The 26,712-nt window shown below is 27.9% G+C and overlaps 1 protein-coding gene across 1 annotated transcript in view; it reads right to left on the bottom strand.

Annotated features, from left to right (window-relative positions):
* Positions 1-13,303: 13,303 nt before the first annotated feature.
* LOC142321622 (lamin Dm0-like) overlaps positions 13,304-26,712 on the bottom strand; it is an 81,031-nt gene continuing 67,622 nt past the window's right edge. The window contains exons 7-10 of the mRNA XM_075359873.1: positions 24,598-24,820; positions 21,407-21,631; positions 17,448-17,561; positions 13,304-13,859 (exon numbers count right to left, since the gene is read on the bottom strand). Of these exons, the coding sequence (XP_075215988.1) occupies positions 13,821-13,859; positions 17,448-17,561; positions 21,407-21,631; positions 24,598-24,820 (601 nt within the window). The 3' untranslated portion in view covers positions 13,304-13,820. The remainder of the gene's footprint in view (positions 13,860-17,447; positions 17,562-21,406; positions 21,632-24,597; positions 24,821-26,712) is intronic.

Below are 26,712 nucleotides of genomic sequence, written 5' to 3'. Positions count from 1 at the left end.
ATTATTTTCTTTATAATAATAATGTTATGTGAACATAAACATTATATAACAAAAGAAACAATTAACACTACTCAATGTGGTAATTAGTCTATTATGTGGATTATATCACCAAAACCCACCAGGTTGGTCTAGTGGTGAACGCGTCATTCCAAATCAGCTGATTTGGAAGTCGAGATTTCCAGTGTTCAAGTCCTAGTAAAGCCACTTATTTTCACATGGATTTGAATACTAGATCATGGATACCAGTGTTCTTTGGTGGTTGGGTTTCAATTAACCACACATCTCAGGAATAGTCGAACTGAGAATGTACAAGACTGCACTTCATTTACTCATACATATCATCCTCATTTATCCTCTGAAGTATTATCTTAACGGTAGTTATTGGAGGCTAAACAGGAAAAAAGAAAAGGAAGTTTTATATCATCAAACAATCATACATCTTCACAATATTCAAATTATTAAAACAGTAAAAGCTAATTTGCATGGCAAAGGATTAAATTTCATTATTTTAACAACTACAAGCAAACTTCAGCTTTATCACTCTACAGACTTATGAGTATTTTATTAAAACATTTTTCTATAAAATGAAATAAGTTATGAATAAAACACTGAAGATTCTGACAACACTAACAAAAAAACGTTGAATATCCCAGATTTAAAAAAATATGTTAAGCTAAACAAACACCTTTTTTAAGTTTAGACCACCCTCCCCTTACTTGAAGTAAGAAGACTGTTTTTCTGTATAAGATGAGTCGTGTAAACTGTGCTGTTAGTTACACGTAGGAATTCTTCACAAATAGATTGCATCTCCAAAGGTGTTACACAATTTAGAAGTTTCCACATTCTTTATTTCTACCACTTCGCTCATTCAGGCTAATTATTACTGTTAGGTTGTTTTTTACTAAGACCATTCCTGTATTTACAGGTTTTAAAATTCTCAATGAATCCCAGTTGAGCCCAAAACCTATTGGAGGATGCACTGAATAGAAATATTCAAACAGCAAATCCTACACATCATGATGGTTTCTTGTTGATAAATTAAGGAAATAAGGCTGCTGGCCTCTTAAAAGTTATTTTGTTTGTTGACAGTCATGCTAGAGACTTATGCAGCATAGTTCAGGGATGAATCAGCAGGTGAATAAAACAAAGGTGGCTTTTACACTTAACATAAACTTACTGTCACCAATGATAACACAAATTCCATCAACAGACTGTCAATGTTACATCAAAGATTGGGAAGTTTGATTATGCAAGCATGTTATTAACTAAAATCCTTAGGAGCTTCAACACTTATCTTTGAAACTACATGAAATAAAGTAAATTATCACACAAGACACACTAATGTCTCACTGTTTTTTTATAGATTGAAATGTGGCTCTCACATGTTGTGTACATGCTGCATCAGAGGCTGAATTTAAATTCAGGTGACAAAGTTGTGATTGAAGCTTCGTCACTGGAAATACCAGACAGGATTTTCAAAAATGGCACAGGGGATCCTTTTTCTGTCTTTGAAACTACTCCCACCTTAAATTCTTCACATTCCTTTTATGACAAAAACCTTTAATTATAATACTTTACTTCAAATTCCTTCAATGTAGTAAATAACAATTCTGTCTTTAAATATAAAATAAATTCTAATATTAATACACGTTATATATACAGTTAAAATGATCCAAACCTTCATATAACTTGATTTTTTCTATCCTCCTCCCCATAAAAAAACTAATAATTACATTATTCTTAATATTTTTCATATAAATATTCAGTCCCTAAGAAATAAAAGTGAACTAAGAAATATTTCTTTCCAATAAGTCACCAGATTTTGCAGGTTTTCCAGAATAATGGCTGATCAATACATAAGATATCTCAGAGATAGATTAATAATGTAGTAATTCTAAGCTTGCATATAGAAACATGAGGTAGGGTCTCATTTTTTTTTGTTGAAAATAACTGTGTATTCACAGAAGTGTGGAACATTTAAAAACAATTAATTACTCTAAAGTTGATTTGAGAGTAATTTACAGATTGCCTTCTGAAACTTTTCTAAATTAACAAAAAACATTTTAAACTCCTAATAAACTTAATAATGTAGTATGCAGTGATTTTAATGTAAACATTCAAGACAATTCTAGTCCTGTGATGAATGAATTGTAAACTATGTTTCAGTTAGCAGGTGTAAATATTTCTATCTCATAGAAACTAGAATTACTAGTACTTCTAATGCCTGCATCGATATTTTTACAAATTTATCTCAATAATTTTCTTACCTTTTATGTAGATTAAGGTCTTTTAGATTACAAATCAAATTACTATAGCATCATTTATTATGTTTTTAAAGGCTGATTAATAAGGATTCTATAATAAATTTGAGTAGCTTGTTGTCAGAAACAAGTTTAAATGAAAACAAAATAAAATTAGGTATGATGAAAACTTGTGGGTTGTAAAAGTGAAAAAAAGGATTAACAAATAAAAGAAGTCAGATAAATTCACCAAAAATACAAAAGGGTTCACATTCGTAATTCTTATAGCAGAGAAATTAAAATTCTTTATTGACAATTCAAACAATAATCTTTTGAAAGTTATTCATATTAAATGGTTATGTAGATGAGCTATTATTTAACTTCCCAGTAGTACAAAAAAAAATTAAAATTTGTATTGTGAAATAAAGAGTAAACATTCTACAGTTATTGATAAAATTCCTGTCAATATTTTAAGTTATATAACTATGGTCCCTCTTACAAATTAACCATTTAATACATTTTGCTGTACACGGTACACATGCAAGTTTATACCCCAAATGTGTTTTGCCGTACAGCGTATGCACTTTGACATGCTGTCATGATCCTATCTAGTGGTCTCAAATGGAACTGGACTAGATGCAGTCCTTTTCTATAGGATTGATTTTACATATTTCCTGTTTTGTGTTATCGATTTTACGTTATATCCAATTCTACTGTTCGATATAAACTTCTGTTCAAGTTCTGCATCTGACCGCAATAAATAATTATTTTAAATGTTAATTAACATAACAATTTTAAATTCATTTATCATATGGAAAAAAACTCATCCAAAAGCAGATCATCTTGCTTTCAGACTGACTTATTAGTGAACTTATACAGAGTGATTATTTAGTCCTGTTACCCAATTGTTAATGTCTGGTAATTTTTTTCTAAGAAAGGGAAATTTTGTTTTGTGACATGAAGTTGATAGCGCTACTCAGCCGGTATAGATACGGCAGTGTGAATGGATTCTCCTTGAGCTGTGTAAACTTTTGTGCTGTTTCTGGTCATGTTACGAACAGAATGTCTTTTACCATAGAACGAGTTTTCATTCTTGAACAATATTTTGCTACGAAATCGCACGCGAGTATAAAAGAATAATTTCAAATTAAATTTGTTGGTGTTCCTCCGCCAAAAAAATGTCAATTTCTAGGCTAGCAAACCGATTTTGAGAGACAGGTAGTGTTTGCGACAGAAAACGTAGTGGTCGACCAACTCGCTTGAAAGATGACGTTTTAGAGAATGTGAAAACAAGATTGCTCAATTCTCCACGTAAAAGTTTATGAAAACTTTTCACGCAAGTTGGTTTGTCATATTCAAGTGTTCAGAAAGCTGCTAAAAAATTTAAATTGTATCCGTATCGCGATGAAGCTTGGATCCATCTTGGTGGTTATGTGAACAGTCAAAACTGTCGAATTTGGGCAGTTGAAAATCCTAACGCTTTACAAGACAAATTTTTGCATCCTGAAAAAATTGGTGTGTGGTGTGCAATATCTCGTCATCGTATAGTCGTATAGTAAGCAAGGGCTTATGGCCTCCAAGGTCCCCAGACCTCATATCTCCTGACTACTTTTTGTGGGGCTATATTAAGTCCGAGGCTTTCAAAAACAATCCTCACACTATTAATGAAATTAAAGTCAATATTACAGACTTAATCACAAATATTTCCAATGCAACTCTAAAAAATATTTCTGCCAATATGCTGAAAAGAGTCCATGGTTGTATAACCGCAAGGGATGGGCATTTTGAGCATATTCTTTTAACAGTTATGCAAGTAAAAGCTTTTTATTAAATCTCTTTTGTAACAAATACATTTTTTATTCCACCTAAATTTCCCTTTCTTAAATTACATTTAAAATTGGGTAACAGGACTAAAAAATCACACTGTACAACAGCACAGCATAATGGAAATAAAATCAACCGGTAGACCATCAATCCAACAAAATTAACAGAATGTCACTTTCTGGAAAAAATTCCACCTACAAGGAAAAAGGCAGTCTAAAAAGGTGCGTTGTATGCTCCAAGAATGCTAAATGAAGGGAAACTATCTACTGGTGTCCAGACTGTGAAGCTGGTTATGTCTGGAAAAATGTTTTAAAGATTACCACACCAAGGTGAACTTTTAAAATGTCATTATTTAAAAAATATAAACATAAGAATTTTATAGGGTAAGTGAAAATAATTTTATACTATAAATAAAGAGTTTCTTAAATGTAAAGTTGCATGTGCATGTTTTGCTTATTTAAAAAAAAAAAACCATGCAGTTGGGGGTATGAATGAACAACGAAACAAATGGGTTAAAGAGTTAATGAATCTTTCTGCAATGGATTATTTTCTAGCAGCCTTCATGTTATTATTCCCTCCATTAGACACAGTTAGAAGTTATCTGTATTTTTTGAAGTATTTAAAAAAATACTCTTAACATTTCTTGAAAGTGTAATTTGACTGACCTTCTGCATGCTCCTCTTAGGAAAAAATCTATTATACAATTATTCTTAGCTTTTAGACAACATTTAAATAGCACAAATAAAAAAGACTTCCTGGCAAATTTTTTACCATTTCAATAAAACATCGAATTAAATTATGTACATTTTACTGAAAAAACCCTTATTTCTATGATATTGGAGGTCAGTTTACAACTGTTTCAAGTCGCACCTTACCAACCACAAACAAGTAATCGATAACCTCACAGTGTTCTCAATCTCTTGCTCTTATTTTTTATTAATGATCGGCCTCAAAATCTGAAAACAACTGTTGTTACCCTTTCACTGATGAAACGACTATATCTATATATATTCAACCATAATTATTGAAAAGCAAAAACATTTCTGTCAGCAGTTCAAAATGACCTAGGTTAAAATAATGTATTATGTACAAATTAGATTAAAATAATTATTTAATGCAAATTCTGTTGTTCTGACTTTCAAGCCATATGTTTCATGCTTCCATATTTAACCATCAAACTTGTTTAGAGGAATACCAATTTTCTTTATACGAGATCTTCTCCATGTAAATACATGTCTTCACACAAGAGAGTACATTGTCTTTATGTTTGGAAGTCCTTACAAAAGTTCTTCCAGGAGGCCACTATTGTTTAGTTTTCAGACAGCGGATTTATATGTTAAACATCTGTAACGTACCATGTAAATATAACTGCATCTCTTCCAGGTGGTTTCTTTTCCATTCAAGTCTATATTCACAATGTGTCTGATGATATTTTAGATAAAAGTACTTATTTATCCTTTCATGAAATTTGAATTCAGAGTAATATTTAATTTTGGCTACAAGTAAACATCACTGAAAATGTGTTTTCAAATCATTTCTCTACCTCTTTATTATGAAAATGAGCCAAACTGTCAGTGTAAATTTCAGTCTGTTCTTCTTCACACTTAAGAATTTAAAATTAAATAACACATATTTTTTAACAGAACATAATTTGTCAGACTCAATAATTTCCATATAAGAGATTTTGATCAACAATTTTAAAGAATAAAATAACATTTAAAACTGAAGCCAAAGAAATGACATTATAAAACTAAATATTAATTTGAATTTTATTATCATGACTAAAAAATTAGAATTACAAACTAATTCTAAGAATTTTTAGTTGTGGTATTGACACAGGATTTTTTTGCAAAGTTGAATAATAATGGAATTCCATAAAACAATAAAAATATAATTTTGAAAATATTATTTTTTCAAAGCTGTTTTATATTGCTAGGGACTGACAGTTAATCACCAGACTGAACTAAAATAATAGTAAAATTATATATATAAATGGAAAAGAAACCCTTTCTCATTTTTATAACTGTTCGTCTAAGTACACACATTCTCAATCTCATTACACAACAATTACGTCCTCTAGTTCTAGCTAGCCAAACTGATATGGAATTCTTATACAAATCACAAACTATTTTAAATTAAATGAAATACATCTGACAATATTTCTCTGAATCTCAAAAAACCTGCACTTAAAAATCTTTCATTCAAAAGGGTTAACATAAATCATATTAGAATAAAAATGTTTAATAAATTCTAACTATAACTACTGAATAATGTGACTGTTGTTTTCACGCCAAATATTTAATTACAAAGTTTTTTTGGGATGCCGGAGAGAAAAAATTAAACAGGGATGGGAAGCATAAAAATGTTTGCGTTGGTTATCAAAGTATGAATGAACTATTCGACACGGATCATTGTTAATGCAAAGAGCTCTTATAACTGATAAGTTTACAGTAATATTTTTTAATAGTAAATGAATTCTAAAAATTCATGAGCTCTTTTTCACATATGGCTGAGATCATTCTTACATGTTGTAAGAAATAATATGCATTTGTTGTTAATGAAATTTTATGTAACATTTAAAATTACAATTAGTATTTATGAAAACAATGGTATATATTACTAAAATTAATTAATATACATTAAAATTACTTTTGCTACGTAAGATTTTACTGAACACAAAAATTAATTTTCTTTTTTAAGATTTTATATAAAAATATATTTTTAAAAGGAAAAAAATAACTTAGTAATTAAAAAAATACTATGAAAAACAAACAAGTTTGATTTTACAATTTAATTTTGCTTTTTAAAAATAATGTAAATTACATGCACCTAAACTAATGTAATTTGCATAAACAACCTAAAAAAAGTCTCTTATTTCTAACAGTTTATATGTACGTAACTAGCAAAATATGTGTTTTACAATTAGATACAATTTGTGCAATCAGGACTCTTACTATTTAGATTTAATTAATTAAAAAAGAGAAATAGCAGAAGAAATTAAAAATTTCTATGAACAAAAATATCAGTAAAAATAAAATGAATAGAGCTTTAAACACAAATTAAAATTTTTTATAAATTTATATTTTGAGGATTCTGTAGTTTTTAGAAAAAGATATATTACTTAAATTTACAACAAAGTGAAAACTTGTAAAGTATATATACTATTATAAAAAATACAATAATTTTTACAAATAGCACAAAGGATAATTCTTAATAAAGAACAATATTATAATTTTAAGCAACTTATTAATTATTTAAAATTGGAATAAAAAAACTTTGAACAATATCAATTAATTAAATAATTATAAAAATAATACAATAAACTAAAAATATATATATATAGACATATATATACAAACAAGTGAACACATCTGCTGCCAAGAAGAGACCCATCAGCAGTCCTGTGCAAAGTTTTTTCTCATACCCATATTAAATATTCAGTTTTAAAAATTAAAGTAAATATGTAAGCCTAATCAATTAATTATTTATTTCCTCAGCCACAACAGCTGATACCTAGTTATATAATCAATTTTGCTTTCTTAAAAATTAATGATGAATGTGATGAAAATATCATGCCAATCCAGAAATACTTAAAATGAGACAAAACTGTCAAACACAATAAACTGGGCACCTGTTGTTACGATAAATAACATATTGAAGGTACGATAATTTACCTAATTAAAGGATTATTTTTTTATCTGCAACAAAAAAGATCAAATTACTGATTTGCTATTGCCAGATTTTTTCTTTATATTATCATGTTTATCTTGATGCGAACATATTTATTATTTAGCACCTTTTACTGCTCCTATGAGTAGCATTTTCTAACACATAATGGCAGCAAATATGTTAAATTCATAAAATAAGTAACTACACAGAGAAATAAAAAATAAATAGAAAACTTATAAAAAAAATCCTTTATTTGCAAAGAAAAGTTATATAAAATTAATAACATTCTTTTTCTCTTTAATATGAAATAGTAATCTATAACAATTCTAAACATCATAAGACATGCTGTTTTTGTAATATAACATTGTTAAAAATAATCAAAATATATGGAATAACATATTATGAACACTGATTTTATTACTAAAAAATAACAAATGTTAAAAAAATTAATATGTTACCAGATTTAAAAAAGAAAGAAAAAAGGATGTAATATTAATAAGGATATATACCTTTACCTAAACTAATAAAAAAATTAACATATAAGCTGCTTTAAAATATTTCACAATTGATAAAAAATAATCCATGAGAAAAATTAATGTGCTTCTCAGTATATAAAAACTGAACAATTGAATTATACTCAGAAAAACAAAAAAAGAAGAGATTCAACATGAATTAAAAATAATAATTTACTGAAAATATGTTGTTTTTTTTTTAAATTCTTGTGGCTAACAGTGGATAAAGATAAATGCTGAATGAGGGACTAATCTATATATGAGAAAAAAAAACTGACTGATTTTTTTTTTAATATAAATGAATCTTTCTATTAATTTTGATTAAAAAAATAATACAAACCTAAATCTACGATATGTTTAATATAAAAATTATACACGGACATATTACTGTACTGATTAAAAAATTAACAAAAGTGATCTAGAATGTTATTTAATCAATTCTGATAGCAAATTGATAGCTCCTAATGTACTTAACACAAAAACATAAGGTAATTGTGTCATTTTAAAACTGAAAATAATGAATTATAATTTTAAACACTGACAATGTGGCAACTGTATAGTATTAAAACTGCATAAGATGACTAAATTAAATTTTATCTGATATAATTTTACAGTTGGTGAGCAATCTTTAATCACATACATGATTATTTTTAATCTCATACGTCATACCAATTATGGTATAGATTTTTTCTTAACTTTCTTGAAATTTGTTTTAATTATTAAAAAAAAAATTAAAATTATCTATCACTCTAAGTTAAGAATTTATTTTATATAAATTGTTCTAAGTTAAGAATTTATTTTATACAAATTGCTCTATTTTCATCTATAACAGAAATGTGTGGAGAAGTTCATGTGTGAAACCATTCAAATAACTGGAAAAAACGTTTTTGTTGATGTACTTTGAAATTGTAAACATCATACTGCAGTGTACAGTACAGATTGTATATATGCACGATGTTATATACTTAATTTTCTTCAAAATTAAAATTCAAAATTTCTTCCCTCAATGAAAGAAGAAAATCAAGAAAAGTAGTTAAAAACCTTTTTATACTAAATTCATTGGGCTGTTTTTTTAATTTTCTTTAAAAGACTAATGGACAATGAACTGCAGTCTCTATACATACAGAAACGGGTTATTTTATATTTACCATAACAGAATACAAATTAAAAAAAAAAAAAAAAAATGTAATACATTATGAACATGATCTTACTGGTACTAAAAATGAAAAATAATATGACAATAGGAAACGGTAATAGTTAAGGAGTAATAAGAAAATTATATTTAATAAAAATCAGCTTTACAGATTATGTCTAAAGCTGGGAGATACATAACTTATTTCATCAAAACAGGAAATATTTTATTAAAATCTAAAAAGTATTTTTTTTTTTTTTTTACATTTTATCCTCTCTAGTAGTGAAAGTATACATTTAGAACCAAAAGTTTATTCTGAATGAAATTAACTATCTGTACTCATTAAATGTTTTTAATAAGTTGAATTTAGTAACTGCAAATGGCACTCACCTCGTTCGTTTAGAACAGTGTATTTTTGCAGGCTGCGTTGACACTATGTGTGGGTTAAATTAAGTTATAAGACTTAGAAAACAAATTGTCTTATATACTTAATAAAAATATAGAAAAAAAATTAGATCTTGCTAGTTTAACATAATTGTTTCATGTATGAACAACCATTCTTTTGGGAACATTTACACATTGCTCACTGCTAGCATGAATGCTGCTGTAAATATTGCTTAAATAACTTCTTAAGTAACCTACTTACAGTAAGATCATACAAGAAATGTATAGCACATAATTCATGTGTAATTAAGATGCTGTAGATTATGTTATTGGAATGCTTTATAAAATTTACCTGGTTAAAAAATTTAATTTAGAAAATGTCACAACTTTTAAAGAATGTTTGTATTAAATTAATTCAAGTTGGAAAATAATGTTTATAAAATTAAACTTTTTTTATTTTTAATAGGATCTTGGACACATCTCATTTAGAGCTGCTCACACATTTTAATTTCAACAAAACAAAAAATTTTATAATAATTTTTTACTTTGCTTATAATTCCAATGTGTGAAACGAATGTTATGAGTTGCTGAGTTTTCAGTTAACACTGTTAACTTTTCTAGAAGATTTATGATTTGTAAAGAAATGAGTTAATAGGTCTATTGAATTATTAAACTAAATGATCATTAAAAAAATTTCAAAGAGAAATTTTCCAAGAATCATTTATAAAAAGCATTTATCATCAGATGAGCATTCTGATTATTGAACATTGATTCATGAGGAGATATAAAGGAAATATAAATAATAAATATCATGTTGCAATTTCCTTTATTTCATAATTAATTTTTTAAATGTATTTCCTTTTTATTTCCTGTGTATTGTTTATTATTATTGAATATCGAAATGCTCATCTAGCTATATATTTTTAATCTTTTTGAAAACAGTTGAAGTTTTCTCTTTGTTATTTAATTTATCTTAATTAAGTAACTAGCAGTGAAACATGGGCCAGATAAGAGCAAGTCATACTTGTAAACTTAAGTTGCAGGTAGTGCATTTTGCACAAAGAAATGAAAATCAAGCAGCTGGGAGGAAGTTCAAATATGGATGAGAAAAATATGCAAAGATGGATCGGAATGAAAGATGTTCTTGAAAAATTCAACAATCTTTTCATAGTAAGAAGGCAAATTACCCGGAAGTAGAAACCAAGCTTCTAGACTATGTTAAGAAAATACGGTTAGATGGATTTTCTGTGTGGGAATTCCTTGGGAGTGAATTTAAAGTCAGTTATGGCTGAACAAGGCGATTTATGGCACGAAATGATCTTATAGTTCAGAAGCTGACAACAATGGGGCAGTGATTTCCAGACATCTTCCAGAAGAAGACATGTTCTGAAGTACAGAATACACACACCTACAGCATGGGAACAACTGGAAATGCATATAAAACTCCCATATTCTTCAATGTGCCAAGTGAAACAAAGAGTGAACAAAGCTGGTGAAGAAACAGTGCACATGCCAACTTCAGGAGCAGAAAAAGGGCAGTGTACTGTAATGGGAGGTATCACTGCTGACAGACACAAACTCTCACCATATGTCATCTTCAAATGTAAAACCAAGCCCCTAAAAAGAAGTTTCCATCTGGAATATTGGTAAGAATGAAAGAGAGAGTGGATGAATGAAAAAAGTGTGGTTTTGATGCCCAGGTGCACGGTTGTCACAGGTCCAAGCTACTCATAAATAATTTCAGAGGTCATTTAACAGAAAAAGTGAAGAAGTTGCAGCAAGAGAAGTGCAACATGTTTGTGATATTCAGAGGGATGACTGGCATGTTATAACCACTTAAGATTTCCATTAACAGGCCTTAATTTCCTTTAAGGCTAATTTGCAGCTTTTCTATTTCAATTGGAGATGCAGTGTGATGGAAGTGACTCTGACTGGGCGTTTGAAAAAATCTTTATTATCTAGATTCTGTGAGTGGATTGTGGCAGCATGGAAACTCATACCATATGAAATGGGAGTTTCATATGACTTTAAAACAAGAGTTTTAAAGTCACCTTTACGTCAAACTAAATGGACAGCAATGAAGGTGACGCAATATGGAAGTATCATCTGAAAGTGAGGACTATAGCAGCAGTGATGAGGAAGAATCAACAGCTAGATGTTTATCAGTGCAAAATGGAATTGTTTTCATAGGGTGCATTACAAAATATCGTATTGATTTAATAATTTTTTTTAAAGTGACCTGTAGGCCTAATATCTTGAAAATAAGCAGCACCATACGATTCCTCAGTGAATCTGAGTTAAAAAAAACTACAGCCAACACACATGTAAATGCAGTATGAAATTCAAGACAAGCAATAATGTTATTAATATCTCCTCAGTTCAAGAAGCACTGAATCACTGAATTTTAATGTTCTCAAACAGTACAGAAAAATTTCAATTTACTGAATGTGTTAAACTAAAATTTAATAAAATCTTCATAAAAATTTGTTAATTATTGATTATATTTTAGTAAATAATAGTAATTTTAATCTGTGATGACTGATTTTGTTTTTCAATAAAGTTCAAAAAGTCTTACTAGAAAGCAGGTTAGAAGTTAAAAATAAATCATGATGGGGAGATTGTGAATAGTTCTTTTTCATTATTCAAAATCTCCCCATCGTGATTTATTTTTACAAATAATGTCATTTCTTTTATTATTATTTTTTGTTTCAACTGAATTATATGCAGTGAAAATCTTTATATAATGATTTTTTCAGTAAAAGATGATTGCCTTCACTTAAAAGTTGATTCTAACATTGTATAAATCTAAATTTATCATAATTTTTAATTTATAAAAAAAAATTAACTAAGAATTTAAAACACATTTTAGAATTAAATTTGGCATATTTAAAACAAAATAAAAAATTGTAAAATTTACAAACACTACTATACCTTCTATTTAAAGACATCTGGATAAAAAAAAAATAAAAAAAAATACATATATATATATACTTGTTAATATTGAAACAATAAGTTTCAAAATGTACTTTTAAAATAAAAATCAGCATGATAAAATTATTGAGGTTTGAATTAAATAAAAAAATTAGTTAACCTTTAGGAATACAAGATAATCTTTTTTTCTGCAACAACATTCCAGATCACAATTTCTATTTTTTACATCATAAACAGTGAAAATAATTTAAGTAGTGATTAAAAAAAAAAAATGAACACAATGGGCAAAAGAAACATTAATGAATATTTACATTGAAATGAAAATATAAATGGAAATAAGCTGTGCAACCACAGCAGATAAATGATAATATATAAATGTAGTTTATAATTTATAAATTAGGAATATAATGAAAATAATACATATTTTCATGAAGTGAAATGTTATGGTAACACCAACCACAAACCTGACTTAGGCCATATATTTAACACATGGCAATAGTATGCAGTCTTTACTAATTATGTTTCTAAATAATGTTGATAAAATAAAATATAAATATTTATTAAAAACAAATTACAACAGTCAATAAGGAAATACAATAATGACTGTTAAGTTAATAAATACTTTTTTTATTTTTTAATAAATTCACATTGTTAAGGACAATTCAATCACTTAAATTAACAGAAAAAATTATACTGGTAGTTAATCCTAAAAAAAAGAAGAAAAAAAAGTTAATTCTAAGTAAAACTGTTCTATTTTTTAATAACCAAATCACCGCATCACACCACATTTAGAAAGTTCTTTTCTTAAAAAAACAAGCCACTTTAAATTAAAAAAAATTCAATGTAATATTTTTTAAATAATAATTGATATAGAGAAATGCAGTCATTATGATTTCCCACTCATCTAACCAGTCACCAAAAAAATTGCACACTATCAATCATTTTTTATATTTTTAATTATAATTCTTTATAAGCATCACTTAAACATTCTGCAACATTTTTTTTTGTAACACTGATTATTTCCACATTTTGGAAGTCCCTCAACTCAAATAATCTTATCTGTAAAAAAAGAATTGCTAAACCACTGTTAACAATACTTATAATTTCAATAACTTTTCACTATATCTCTCACATGACAGAACACCTTTCATCTGGCTGTCCATCACCCTGAAAAAAAAGAAGATAACATGAAATATATTGTCTAATATGAGCATTAAACCTACAAAATCCACAGACTTCTCTGTTTGAGCAGCAGTAGAGAAACAAAAATATCAATTTAAAAATGAAGTTTCAAGATATTTTCTTCACTATTATGTAACTAACTCATATCCAATTTAGTTTTAAAGATACAATATTATTTACAAATATAAATAAAACTATCACTCCATTGAATTAAAATTTCATAATAAACAGGGATGGATAACTGCTACCTCATAAAACAAAGTAAAGATATTACTAATGTTATTTATTGTTAATCTAGTTCAATAATTTTTTTTACCAATTAGGAAATATATAATTGCTTTTCATAAAACAAAAAACTTATACGAATAGCAACGGCAAAGTAAGCCATCAGTAAGAAGAGGAAATACAATGTAGCAAAAGTCTGGAATGAAAGTTAAGGAAGGGTTAGTCAAATGCTACATATGTAGTGTCTTGTTGTATGGAAGTGAAGCATGGATGATGAGGAAGAGGGACTCTAGATTGAGGCTTTTGAGATGTTGATATGCAAAAGGATGGAGAAAGTAAGATGACTGGATAAGATGAATGAGGAAGTAATGAACCGGATTAAAGAAGAGCACAAAAGAAAGGAAACTGTTTGGGACATATGGAATCTTGAAAAGTGCATTGGAAGGGTCAGTAGAAGGAAAAAGGAAGCAAGGAAGAGAAAGGATGAATTAATAGATGAGGTGAAGATTGGAAACTACAAGGCACAAAGGAGAAAGCTTGGGACAAATATGAATGGAAACAGTGGTGGCATAAGAGACATGCCACCAGGCAGAACATTAGCTGATGACATTATTTTCTATTCCATGGAGGTTAGTCTTGAATTTAAAAATCATTAAAATTTTAACTTGAATAATAAATATATTTATTTAACACAATAGTTATTCATTACATTTTACAAATAAAATGTGAACCATTTTTAAGTTCACAAAAAGTTTAAGGAAAGCAGTTTTTCAGAATTGTGTTTGGACATTTATAAAGTATATATTTGAATTTTTTCTTTTATTTTCATCAGAAAAGGTATAATTAAAAGACCTTCTACTTACACTTGCACTCAATGAAATCATATGTAGCACTGTGCTAACAGCTCCCCTTATGTATAAATGTACATGTATGTATAAATGTATATGTAAATGTAAACATGCCTGAGTATTTTTCACTCACAAATTTATAACAGGAGAGATGATTTGATTATGAGCTATACAATTCTTAGAATTTAAAACATAAGTGTTTACTCAGCCACAAAAATCACATCATTTTGCTAAAATATACATTAAAAAAATGTATTCTGTTGCTGCCACTTTCTTAAATACATGTTAATTAAAATAATAAAACCTTCTGGCCATGTTTACAATCAGTAGATTGCAACATAAGTGTACACTAATATAATTGCAGCTATTTTAAGTTTTATAATTAAAATCCATTATGGATACCAGCAGTGGCTAGCAACAATCTCCTAATAAAAATTCAACGTTTAACATTTCTATTTTATTTTCATAAAAATAATTTCTCTATTGTGTGTAGTTTTTTCTTTGTTACATAGATTTTATTATTTTTAAATGATTGAAAAAATTTATTAAAGTAATTGTATTTTTTTTTATTTCACAGTTTAATCAATGTTTCTCCTATTCTATTACCAATTTCCTGATTAAATATCTAGTGATTAAAGGTTATTAACACGTTCAGCACCAAGGATGCCTCTATGGCAGCTGATGGGCTATCATCTCACCACCCGGTAGTGCCGTACAGGTGCTTTGTGCAACGCTTAGTTTATAGCAGTCGTAGTCATTTGGTTATACAGCTATGCTTTGTTTCTTTTCATGGCATATTACTGGTAGTTATAGAGAACGTGTATTGTACTTTGCCAGAGTTTTTTCTTACCGTTTGAGTATCGCTAATGATAAATTGTGGTTCCTTCACAATCGAAGAGAACACAATAATCAGGACAAAAATTAATGACATATAACTAACTGAAAGTGATTTTAGAGTGTGATAGTAGTGACTATGATTTTGATGGGGAGGGTTGTTGACTCCGATTATTGTTGTGGGGATAGTTATGATGAAATGGAAGATATGTCTGATGAAAATATTATCATTAAAAAAAACTGGGCTGTCATACTATCAAGACAATGTTACTAAATTCTTTCAAACTTTATTGCAAGTAAAAAATACCAAAATTACTTTTCATGATTTCTGATTGGCTGTAATAGAGGAATTGTTACCAGAAAGTTCATCACAGGAGGAAACAGTGCCTAGTCCAATTGTTCAAGGAAATCATTTCATTAGCAAATATGAAGATAGTGAAAAACAAGGTCATAGACTTTGAAAAAAAAATGCTGTCGTGTGGTAAAAATGGCAAGTGGAAAGATACAATATACTATTGTAAGACATGTTTTGATCTTCATGGCTTGCATTTCTCTTATTTTTGCTTTAGTTCGAGTTTTTAGATATATGTGTAATTAGTTCACCACTATCTTAATTTTTTCAATATTATTGCTGATAATTCAATTATATTATTGATAATTATTATTAATAATTTTTGTTATTGTATCTGCTTATGTAATCATTAAATTATCTATAATAAACAAAATTGAAAAACATTTGTTTTTGATGTCTTAATTTTAAAACTATTTTCCTTATACAGTACTAAATAGGTACAAAATTTGTATCAATACAGATAAACCAACACTATAAAAAAACAACAAATGTAGATATATTATTATCTCAACAAGGCTGGCGCCACAGAGGCGTCCACTGGTCCTATACCTAATGTTTTCATTCAATGAACCAAAAAGACCATAGAGGCGTTTTTTATGAATTATCACTAAAAATGTAAAATATGTTATCCTTTCTTTGTAAATGTTAGTTACATGTATAATTAAATCAAAATAAGAAAAATGCAGAAATTGGGTTTTCTGAAGAGTATGATAATTTCCCGACGGCACTGAATGTAATAGAACAGTAAAAAATTTTTTAATGAGAAATAACATGAAGAAAATATACTCAGAAATTTTTTTTTTTTTTAGAATAAGTTGTTTTAATTTCTAGGTAATATTATTGTAAGTGTTATTATTAATAGTAAGAAGTTACAGATGAATGGGTCTGTATGATTTTGTTTAGCTACTTCAGTTTTCAAAAATTAATTAGATATATATTAAATTATTATATTAATAATAAACAACTATTGACTGATATTCAAATAAAGTATGTGCAGTGTTTAACAATTTACACAACAGCACTATAGTCACACTTAATCCTGACACAATTCTGGCACCACAATAAACATGTTAATTTGGAAATATAATTTAACTGCAATTCATAACCACAAATCTGGGTTTTTTCTGAAGGAACTCATGTAAACTTTCTCATAGTTATATGATGTTTGATTACCATTTCAACGATATCATGTATTTAATTTTTTTTTAGATTTAACCCTCATACACAGAAAAAAACCCAGGAATATTGCAATTAGAGAATTATAATATAATTCAATTAAAAAGCTAGTTAAATAATAAACTGTATGATACTTACGTGATGGTGGTACAATTGTTCACCAGTAGATGTAGTATAACGGCGTGGAAAGTAACGAGCTGTTTTGGAAGAGTGTGACAACTGCTGACGTGTATGTTCTGTAGTTGCCACTTCCTTTAAAAAGTAACAACACACAAAAAATTAACATAGAAATAAAACTAATAAGGATAAAATAAATCTTACACTGAGTATGTATGACAGTAAAATCAGACACATCAGCCTAAAGACTAGTGACAGAAATAACAATAAAAGGCTTGTATTTAATCCAATAATCAACTGCATACACAGAGCCTAAATACCTCTAGAGCTCTGTAGTTTATAGTTATGGTCACATAAAAATGAATACTACCAAATTAATATACATATACCAAAATCTATCATTAGTTTCATAAGATTAGATAAAGCAATTTTTCAACTTAAGATATAAACTACTAGTGGTCTTACAGCTCTATACAGATATATCACTTTGAAACAATAATATGTTTGTATTTAATTATAATTTTAATAAATTGTCTGAAATTAAAAATAAACAACTTTCATTTGGCAACAATTTATAAACCCTATTCAAAAATTCAACATTTAACTCAGGCAAGAGACTCAGTGCAACTGACTTCCATTAAGGCTTAAATTACAGGGACACAAATTACATAAAGACAAAAATCACCACTGTTTATTGTACATGTTATAATATGGCTTGCTTGACATGGATTGCATTCTTTTAGCTTTAAAATGGAAACTTTTCCACTTAGCTTCACTTTTTTTATGCAATATCAAAGGTTTTTACCACAACTGGAAGTGCATAAAGGCATGTAGTTGCACTAATGTTCTTGAATATTGGTAAACATTATTTATTTATTTATTTATTTTATTAAGAAAAAAAGATCACTATATTAACACAATGCATTCAAAATTAATTTCACCTTCTACAAATATTCAATGTAAAACTTCATCCACAAAAAAAATTATTTTACCAAACATCTGTATTAAGTGGTCTTTTCTAAACAATTTTTAGTACTGTTTCAAGTTCAAATAGTACTTTCATAAATGTAATAAAATAAAACTGGATATTTTTTAAATATTTAAAAATGAATTATAGAATGTTAAAAACCTAATTTTAAATAAAATAGAGTAATAAAATTAAAAAAAAATCATTTAAATGTACATAAAGGAGAGAAATTCAGTAGTTTTTAATATGATGTGTGGATACCAGTCACTTTTTTCCTATTTAAATTAAGGAAACTATTTAAAAACATATATTAAAAAAACAAGAAATTATTTACGCAACTCAATAACAAATAATTTATATAAGTGCATGTCTTTACACAAGTGAAATTAACAGAAAATTTTCATATTAAAAAAAAACGTTGTTTGATGATGCATAACTGAAGAGAGCTTTAAAAATTGCCAAGAGTTCACAACTGGGGACTTATTTGGCCCATTCAACACATTTGGTTTTGTATATCTTTAAGTCTACAAAATTGCCCACTTTAAAGATTAAAGAATAATTTAAAAAAAAAATATTTTTTACTTATGAATTCTTTTTTAAGTTTGTTTTATTTTTACTGAAAATTTGAGGCTTAAAAACGTCCTGCCCAAGTAGAAAAATCACTAGCGAAGACCTGTGCCTTAGTAAAAGATATAAAATCAATCCAGAGAAGTTATGTAAAAAGACTGCTACTCCACAAATAAGCTTAAGGATCAATGAAATTTAAAAATATGCATTACTATTTTTTTTACTGTCTTAATAAAAATAAGAAAAGGAATGAATATGTATAATTTTTCATTTTAAGTTTTTCCACTAATTTTCTTGAATTTTTGCATGAAAATACTTAAAATATTGTATTATATCAATCAACAAACTATTATATAAAAATTATCTTATTACTAAGTAATGATGACAAAAAATGATTGCATCTTCAGTCTGTGTAAGTAATGTACGTGTTCAAAATCTTCCTCTTCAAGTTAGCTGGAAAAACTACTAGGCTAACTTAAGCTGGGTAGGAACCACCAGGGGTACTAAACAAAATAAGAAATGAATCACTGAATTACTTCATCCAAAAAAATGTGTGAACATATAAAAAAAAACACGTCAAATTGGGAAGAACCTCTTACTATAGGAGATGATTATTTTTCAAATTAGTAAATAGTCCATTTTAAGCCACAGGGCACTGAAAAAGTGTTTAATTCCTTATTTATGAAAATTAATATTAAAACTTCTTTATTAATTCAGTTTATAAAAAGTAACCTTATCTCTTTTGTCTACACAAATCTTAAATTGCACATTTAAAAAATGTTCACAGTTTCATCTTTTCAAACACCTCTGCTTTCATTTCTGCTGTTGCACACATAACCAGATGACTTGATTATTTGCTCTCACAGTCTTGGCTACTGAAAACATTTAAACTGCTCATACGGCCAAGCCTGGCTCAAAGTTGGATCAGCAAAACATATATCATTTACCATATTATAGTCTTAGAGTAATGAAAGAAAAGTTTACTGCAAAACCTTTTTGCATCAAAATCAAATCAATTATTCATATAAAAAATTGAATCCAATTCAGAAAGATCCACGTTACATTTTGGATCATAAATAATACATCTCTGAATACAAATTATTATTACGACCAGTTCAAATTTTCAGAACTTCTGGGTGCATAATATGCTTCTTATGTAAGAGGCACATGAACCAAAAAGTTTATATTTCATGTTTTGTAAGTAAAAATTTATTGTTAGGGAAATATTTTTGTATATAACAACCTTTATGCTCATTCTTCCTTTTGATAAAAGTGACTTCACTTATAAATTGTTTTAGTGATTTGTCAATACAAAATCCGGCCAGATTTAATGTTTGTTTTCTAACTATAAATGGTGATTACAAAATAACAAATTATTCCTATTTACAGCGATATTATGTCCTCAAAAGACATCAAAAATAAGTAGTCCCATGAAATCTTCTTGAGGTTAGAGCAATACTTATGATGCAAGAAATTAATGGCAGTTTAAACTCAGAATGAAATGGTATTTAATTTCAGAAACCATTTAAAAAAATTAACAAATGATAGGGGCTAATAACTGAATTTTTAGAGTGCAATTAATAAAAGTGTGACAGAAAAATCATGTTGTAAGAAATTATACAGGCTTGAAATGTTAAATGATTGAGAAAAAAACAAACAATAGAAAAATATGAGTTTCTGCATTCTGCATTCTACAGCTGAAAACACGGAATCACTGGACTGAAATGTTAACCAATGTAACGACTATATTTCAAATTTCACTTACAGGACTCATCTTATGTCTTACAGAATTCGATTTAACAGCAACAGAAAACAGAGCACAATAAAGTTACTGTTAAATATGTTGCAATGTCAATTTAACTTATGCTGCTCATTTAATAATGAAATTGTATAGATAAATCAGCATAAAAGTTCATGAGATTAAAACAAACATTTATAAAAATGCCTTGTATTAAGCAAATTAACATAATAACATTAAAATATTTAGGAGGTTATGAAGACATCAGCAAAAGGCAGCTACTCATTGTTAATTAACAGCAAGTTCAGCTACTGAAAATTTTGAATATTAGAAAATTCCTATTTGGTTTTTACAACTGACTATCAAGAAACTTATAAATGATTATGCATTAGTGCTGAGGGATCTAAGATTTTATATCACGATTCTCATCCCTTATTTCTGGAATATACAAAAATTTTTTTAATTGTCATTCAATTCCCCTAAGGAATGTGGAACACCTTGACTTATTATCAAATGTAAAATAATAAAATTAAATAAATTGATAATGAAAATGGTACTAGGTATTATTGCTTGAATATAACATTTACAAAAGCTATTATTTCTCAACAGAGAAATTATATAACATAAAGATAATTGGAAGTACAAAATATATTAAAATTTAATTTACAAGTTTTGAACAAATAAATATACATTTTAAAAATGGGTTACCTCGCTATTTGGATTAATAAGAGTAGTCGTCATACTGTCACCTACAAGCCACTTCTGACCTTTCATTACAACATTGGTCGGTGGCTCATGAGTTTGGTCACTGTCAGCTGACCACACTGTCACATAACCATTACCTTCAATTTTCACACTGCGGTGGAACTTAAATGAAGTAGATCGGTCATCTCCAACTTTTCTGATCAGTTGCCAACCTCCAAGGGATATTTCCTAAAAAAAAAAAAACAGAAACATAACATTATAAAATATGCTAAAACAGAGAAAATTATACATAATAATATATGTTTCCATACATACATAAAAATTACATACTTTTACTGCAGAATGATCAATAGAATTAATAGTTTCAAAACCATTTCTTTTTTTACACCATTCTATGTCATTAAGATAAATGTTATGAAACATTTTAAAATCTTTAAATCCTCAGAACACAGCAACATTTATCTTTACTTACTCATGGCTATTAGCTAGTCTTCTAGCCCACTAGTTAATACTTTTCCATTGCATAACTGAAGTTCAGTTGATCTTTATTTTGTCACACCTATTCACTTCTATAGAATCTGCCTTGCTACTTATTTTAATAATCTATCTAAGTACAACCCTAATATCAGATTACTGACCCCACTTATTCTAAACTAATCGACACCATCCTACTAAGTTTAGTATCAATCTGGAAATGTCTGGGTTCAAGGAGTTAACATTAGAGAACATTTAATGATCCCTTAATATTAATGTATCACATATAGAGCGAATTACAAGAAAGAATTTTTGTGGGACAGGAATATATTAATATATGCTATTATACGCCTAAATAAATCAACTAATAAAAATATGAGAGCTATAGTAATCAAGAAATACTTTTAAAAAAATTTGGTTGACATTTTATCTTCATTAAAATACACCACACCACTTAGCTTAGATTGTCTTTAATTTTAATTTTTTTATCAGAAAATTTAATGTAACTAGCGGAAAAAAAATTCCAAAACGTAAATATACCAAATAGTAGCAACAAAATTCTACAAAAGAATCCATAAAAACCCATAATTAGTATAATTCGTAAGAAAAAAGAAGAGTTAACAGGAATAGCTCAATAAGCGGGCATACAGATATCCATTACCAAGACAGAAATCATAACAAACTACAAATCACTCACATAAAAGTCAATGGGGACTAAATACAGAAAGATAAATGTCACCAATTACTTTAAGTACTTAGAAGAAATTATGAGTGGAACAAAAATAGATAAAGCATCAATTAAAAATAAAATATAAAAACTGGAGAAGCTTAGGTTTATCAACAAAGACATATACAAGAAGAATCTCTCCAAGATTCCAAAATTAAGAAATTATACAAATGTAGTAAGACCAGTAGTATCTTGTTAAGGCACTGAAACATTAGACTTAACAAACCTTGAAAAACTGTTCAAGATCAAAAGAAGCTTACTAAGGAAAGTCCAATGTCCAAAGATAACATAAGGATATAGACTGAAATCTAAGGAGATCTACCAAAATCAAGAGTCCTAGAAAAGGTGATAAGGAAAGAAGATAAAATTTATTGGGGGCATATGATTAGGATGGATCCAAACAGATTAAATAAAACAAATCTTTGACAAGCCGTGGAATATGAACAGCTAATCCAATTATCGGAAACAGATGAAATAAGAGGGCTACAGCTATAGAATAATACTTCCAAAGAATAATTTACGCTATAAAAGTTCTTATGCCAAAAAAAAAAGGCTGTCAACAAAATTGTAATACTTTCCAGGAACTGGTTATTTATTCTTGTAATGGAAAAATAATGATACATGATAAACTACAAAAAGTTAAAAAAAAAAATCAATATTCTTTACACTTTGATTGAACCGAACCCCTCACATCCACAATATTGTCTTCTAAGTATTTTTTTTTTTTTTTTGGACATTTGCACTACTATACCCAGGAATACATACAAATGTTTTAAATATATAGCTTTTGTTAATTTTTGGGGAAGCGGGAAATTTTAGGACAAATTAAAAAAAAATGGTAAAATAAGCATGTACACATGTACTGACGCTATATGAAGTTGAGTTATATTTGAAAAATTTTGAGAAAATTGATTTTAAAAATAAAATTTTTACTAACAAATTGCCCCATATACACACTAACTAGTCTCTATAGAAAATTTCATCAAAACTGGTCTACCCAGTCAAAAGTTATTAAGTTTCAAACACGCTAACAGATAGGTGCATTATCCTCAATTTTTTTGTGGGTCCATGGGTCATGAAGTATCAAAAAAAGGAAAAAATCTATATTCCAATTTGACTAATTACCATATCTTCTTGCAACATATCTCTATTTGCCATAAACATCTAAAAACAATGTAAGTTGTGTAAATTTGAGATTCTTATCACCAGCCCCCATCAGTTATTTGAAGTCAAAATTTGATTTAAAAAAAAAATAGTTTTCAAAATTTAGGGGTAAGTATATTACCATTAATATTATTTGGTAAAACTACAAACATACACCTACATACAAAAAAATAATTCAAACTGTGTATGCCATGTCTGCCTCTTGAAAAAAATGACCAAAAGTGAAATTTCACTGTTTTTCATGTTCAACTTTATTAGTAATTTTCTCATAGAAAGAGAAATATGCAAATAAACCAATTGACCAATCTTTTACCGTGAAAAAATATGAACAAATTGCTTTCTATTTCTTCCAGTTTTGTTTTTAGTTATGATATTTTCCATACACCCCTACAATCACAAAAGTAGGTGTGCACACTGTAACATAAATGGCCACAGGTAAACTGCTTAAATAAAAATAAGAATAAAAAAAAAAAAAAAAGGTAATTTTAAGGTCCTGAAATATGTAGGAAACAAGTGGGTAAGTTTCAATTTTTTTTGAACTGGTCAAGCAACCCGCTTATGTTTTATTGGGTCACTTCAAATGGATTGACCCAATAATGATGATACCTTTAATAAATTGGAATCTTCTTTGTTACTTTTTAATTTATTTTTATAGTACAGTATAGATATACTAGAATACATGTTAGTATGTCAGAACTAACCATTCTAATGTCTTTATTTATATTTAAGCTATTTAATTTATTTACTAGTTTGTAATAATTTTTTATATTAAAAGTATTAGGTAAATTCATTTTAAATGTATACATACAAATATATTTATTTTTAATACCTTATTGCTCTTATTATGCAATCTTATAAATTTTCCTTCAGGACAGCTCTCAGCTATTTCAATATCACCAGTACTGGTACTGCTTATACTGAAATTGGAAGAAGACTGCTCTTCTGAATCTTCCATAAAAGTACGCTTACGCTTAGCATGTATTGGAGTACGGCGTGAAGAACTTCGAGTAGGACGACCACTACCTGGAGTCGTCACTGGTGTAATATTCAACCTGTACAGGAGAATAAATCCAAGATCAATGAATAATCTGAAAAGAATTCTTTAAAAAAAAATGTAATCATGCACTGTGTCAGCTTTGCGTCCTAGGAAAGTTGTTGGCTTATCTCACTTTATAATATGATGGCTTTGCAACAACTGGCATGGTCACAAGTAGGCATTATAAAAGTAAAATGCCAACAGTCAAAGCCACAATCAATGCAGTTCCTGATGATCACCAAAGTTAAACAATACCGAATATGGTTTCAATGCATGAAGTTGGTATATACGAGAGGCTAATGAATGTAGTCAATATGAGAAAAATTACTATAAGCAAATATACCATTTAATTTCATCAATTTAAAACTTTTTTTTTGTAAAACAGAAATTAATAATTAACAATTTTTTAACAAACTGAAAATGTTTTAATAAACAGATAGTTAAATAATAAAAATACCAATGTACAGTACTATCAGTTATTATAATATATACAGTTAATAATAATTTTCAAGCTGTAAATTTACATATATCTTGTTCTAAAATAATAAAAATTTTATAAGTCTATCAATGTACAAAAAAAAAGAAGAAAAAAGCCACTTTTCAATTTTATATAGAAAAACGTATGGTCAATTACCATTAAATTCATATTAATTGCAGTAAAATAACTACAACAAACTTTTTACTTATCAAAAATGACAAAAGAGAGTTCTTTTTTTATAACCCGTTTTTAAAAATATTAGTTGCTACAAAAAAAATAAATAATATATCATGTTTTCTTTTTAACTATGTAATATATACAGGGAAATTCTTTGACAACAACAAAGAATCTCTGCTTCAAAGTGACTAAAGAAGCTTGATTTACAGCAAAAGCTAGTTCATACTCAAGTTTTTGAGTTGAATTCATGAGTAAAACTTAAGGTTTTGACGATACATGATGCGTATGCACTACCATAATGCATTTCTTAATAAATATAATTATGAATTTTTATTGTTAAATGCATTGGATTACACTAAGTGCAGATTATTTGAGCGATTTTCCATTTAAGATTACCATTTAATATATATATATATAGGCATTTTGACAATTTAAGTAACTTCATTAGTAATTTTATAGAACCTACATTCTGTGCCTATCTACATAACAGTAAAATGGTTGTTCTTTTTTAATTGTAATAATTCAGAAATCCGAAACTAAAACAAGGAATTCAAAGCTAGATGTCATAATCTATCACAAATCACATTCAATATTTTTAATCAAATATATCATTCTACAGTAACATCCAATATTACTAATGTGATGCAACTTACCATTTTGCCAAGGATCCTTAGATAAATCTTTAATAAATATGAGGCATATTAGGTAAGTAATTATAAAAATCAAAATAAAAAATAATATATAAGGGAAATAATTAAAAATTATTGTTTCACAATTGGCAGTACTACCATGTGTACATTATATGTACAGGGAACCAGATCCTAGTTGCAGTAGTGTTATGACTGGAGTATGTGTTTAAGAAAATAGAAATGTGTCAATCTTTAAGAAAAGAAAGGAAAAAATGAAGATGATAAGCTTTAACAATAAATGAATTTCATTAGTTACATTCAGAAATATCAACAATTGTTCTTTAAGAAGCTGTACGTAAATATCAAAGGCTATCAGGAAACTGTGTGTTGATACTGAAAATGCTTACAGACAAGCAAATGAAAAATCTAGCGGCCTCAGTGAAAATATAGTTTGTATCATACGGTCAAACATCTGACAGGAGATAAAACAAGAGGTATATTAACAAGTATGAACAAAATTAAAAAATTAATCCAACAGTTCACCCTCATTTACTAAAAGTAAAAAATCCAGTCACCATCCTCATGAAAAATCAAGATACTTGTCTTCTGGAACAAAAAGAGACC

The sequence above is a fragment of the Lycorma delicatula genome, chromosome 3 (assembly GCF_047948215.1).
Source record: "Lycorma delicatula isolate Av1 chromosome 3, ASM4794821v1, whole genome shotgun sequence".
NCBI classification, from domain to species: domain Eukaryota; kingdom Metazoa; phylum Arthropoda; class Insecta; order Hemiptera; family Fulgoridae; genus Lycorma; species Lycorma delicatula.
This window is presented reverse-complemented; position numbering and strand designations above follow the sequence as displayed.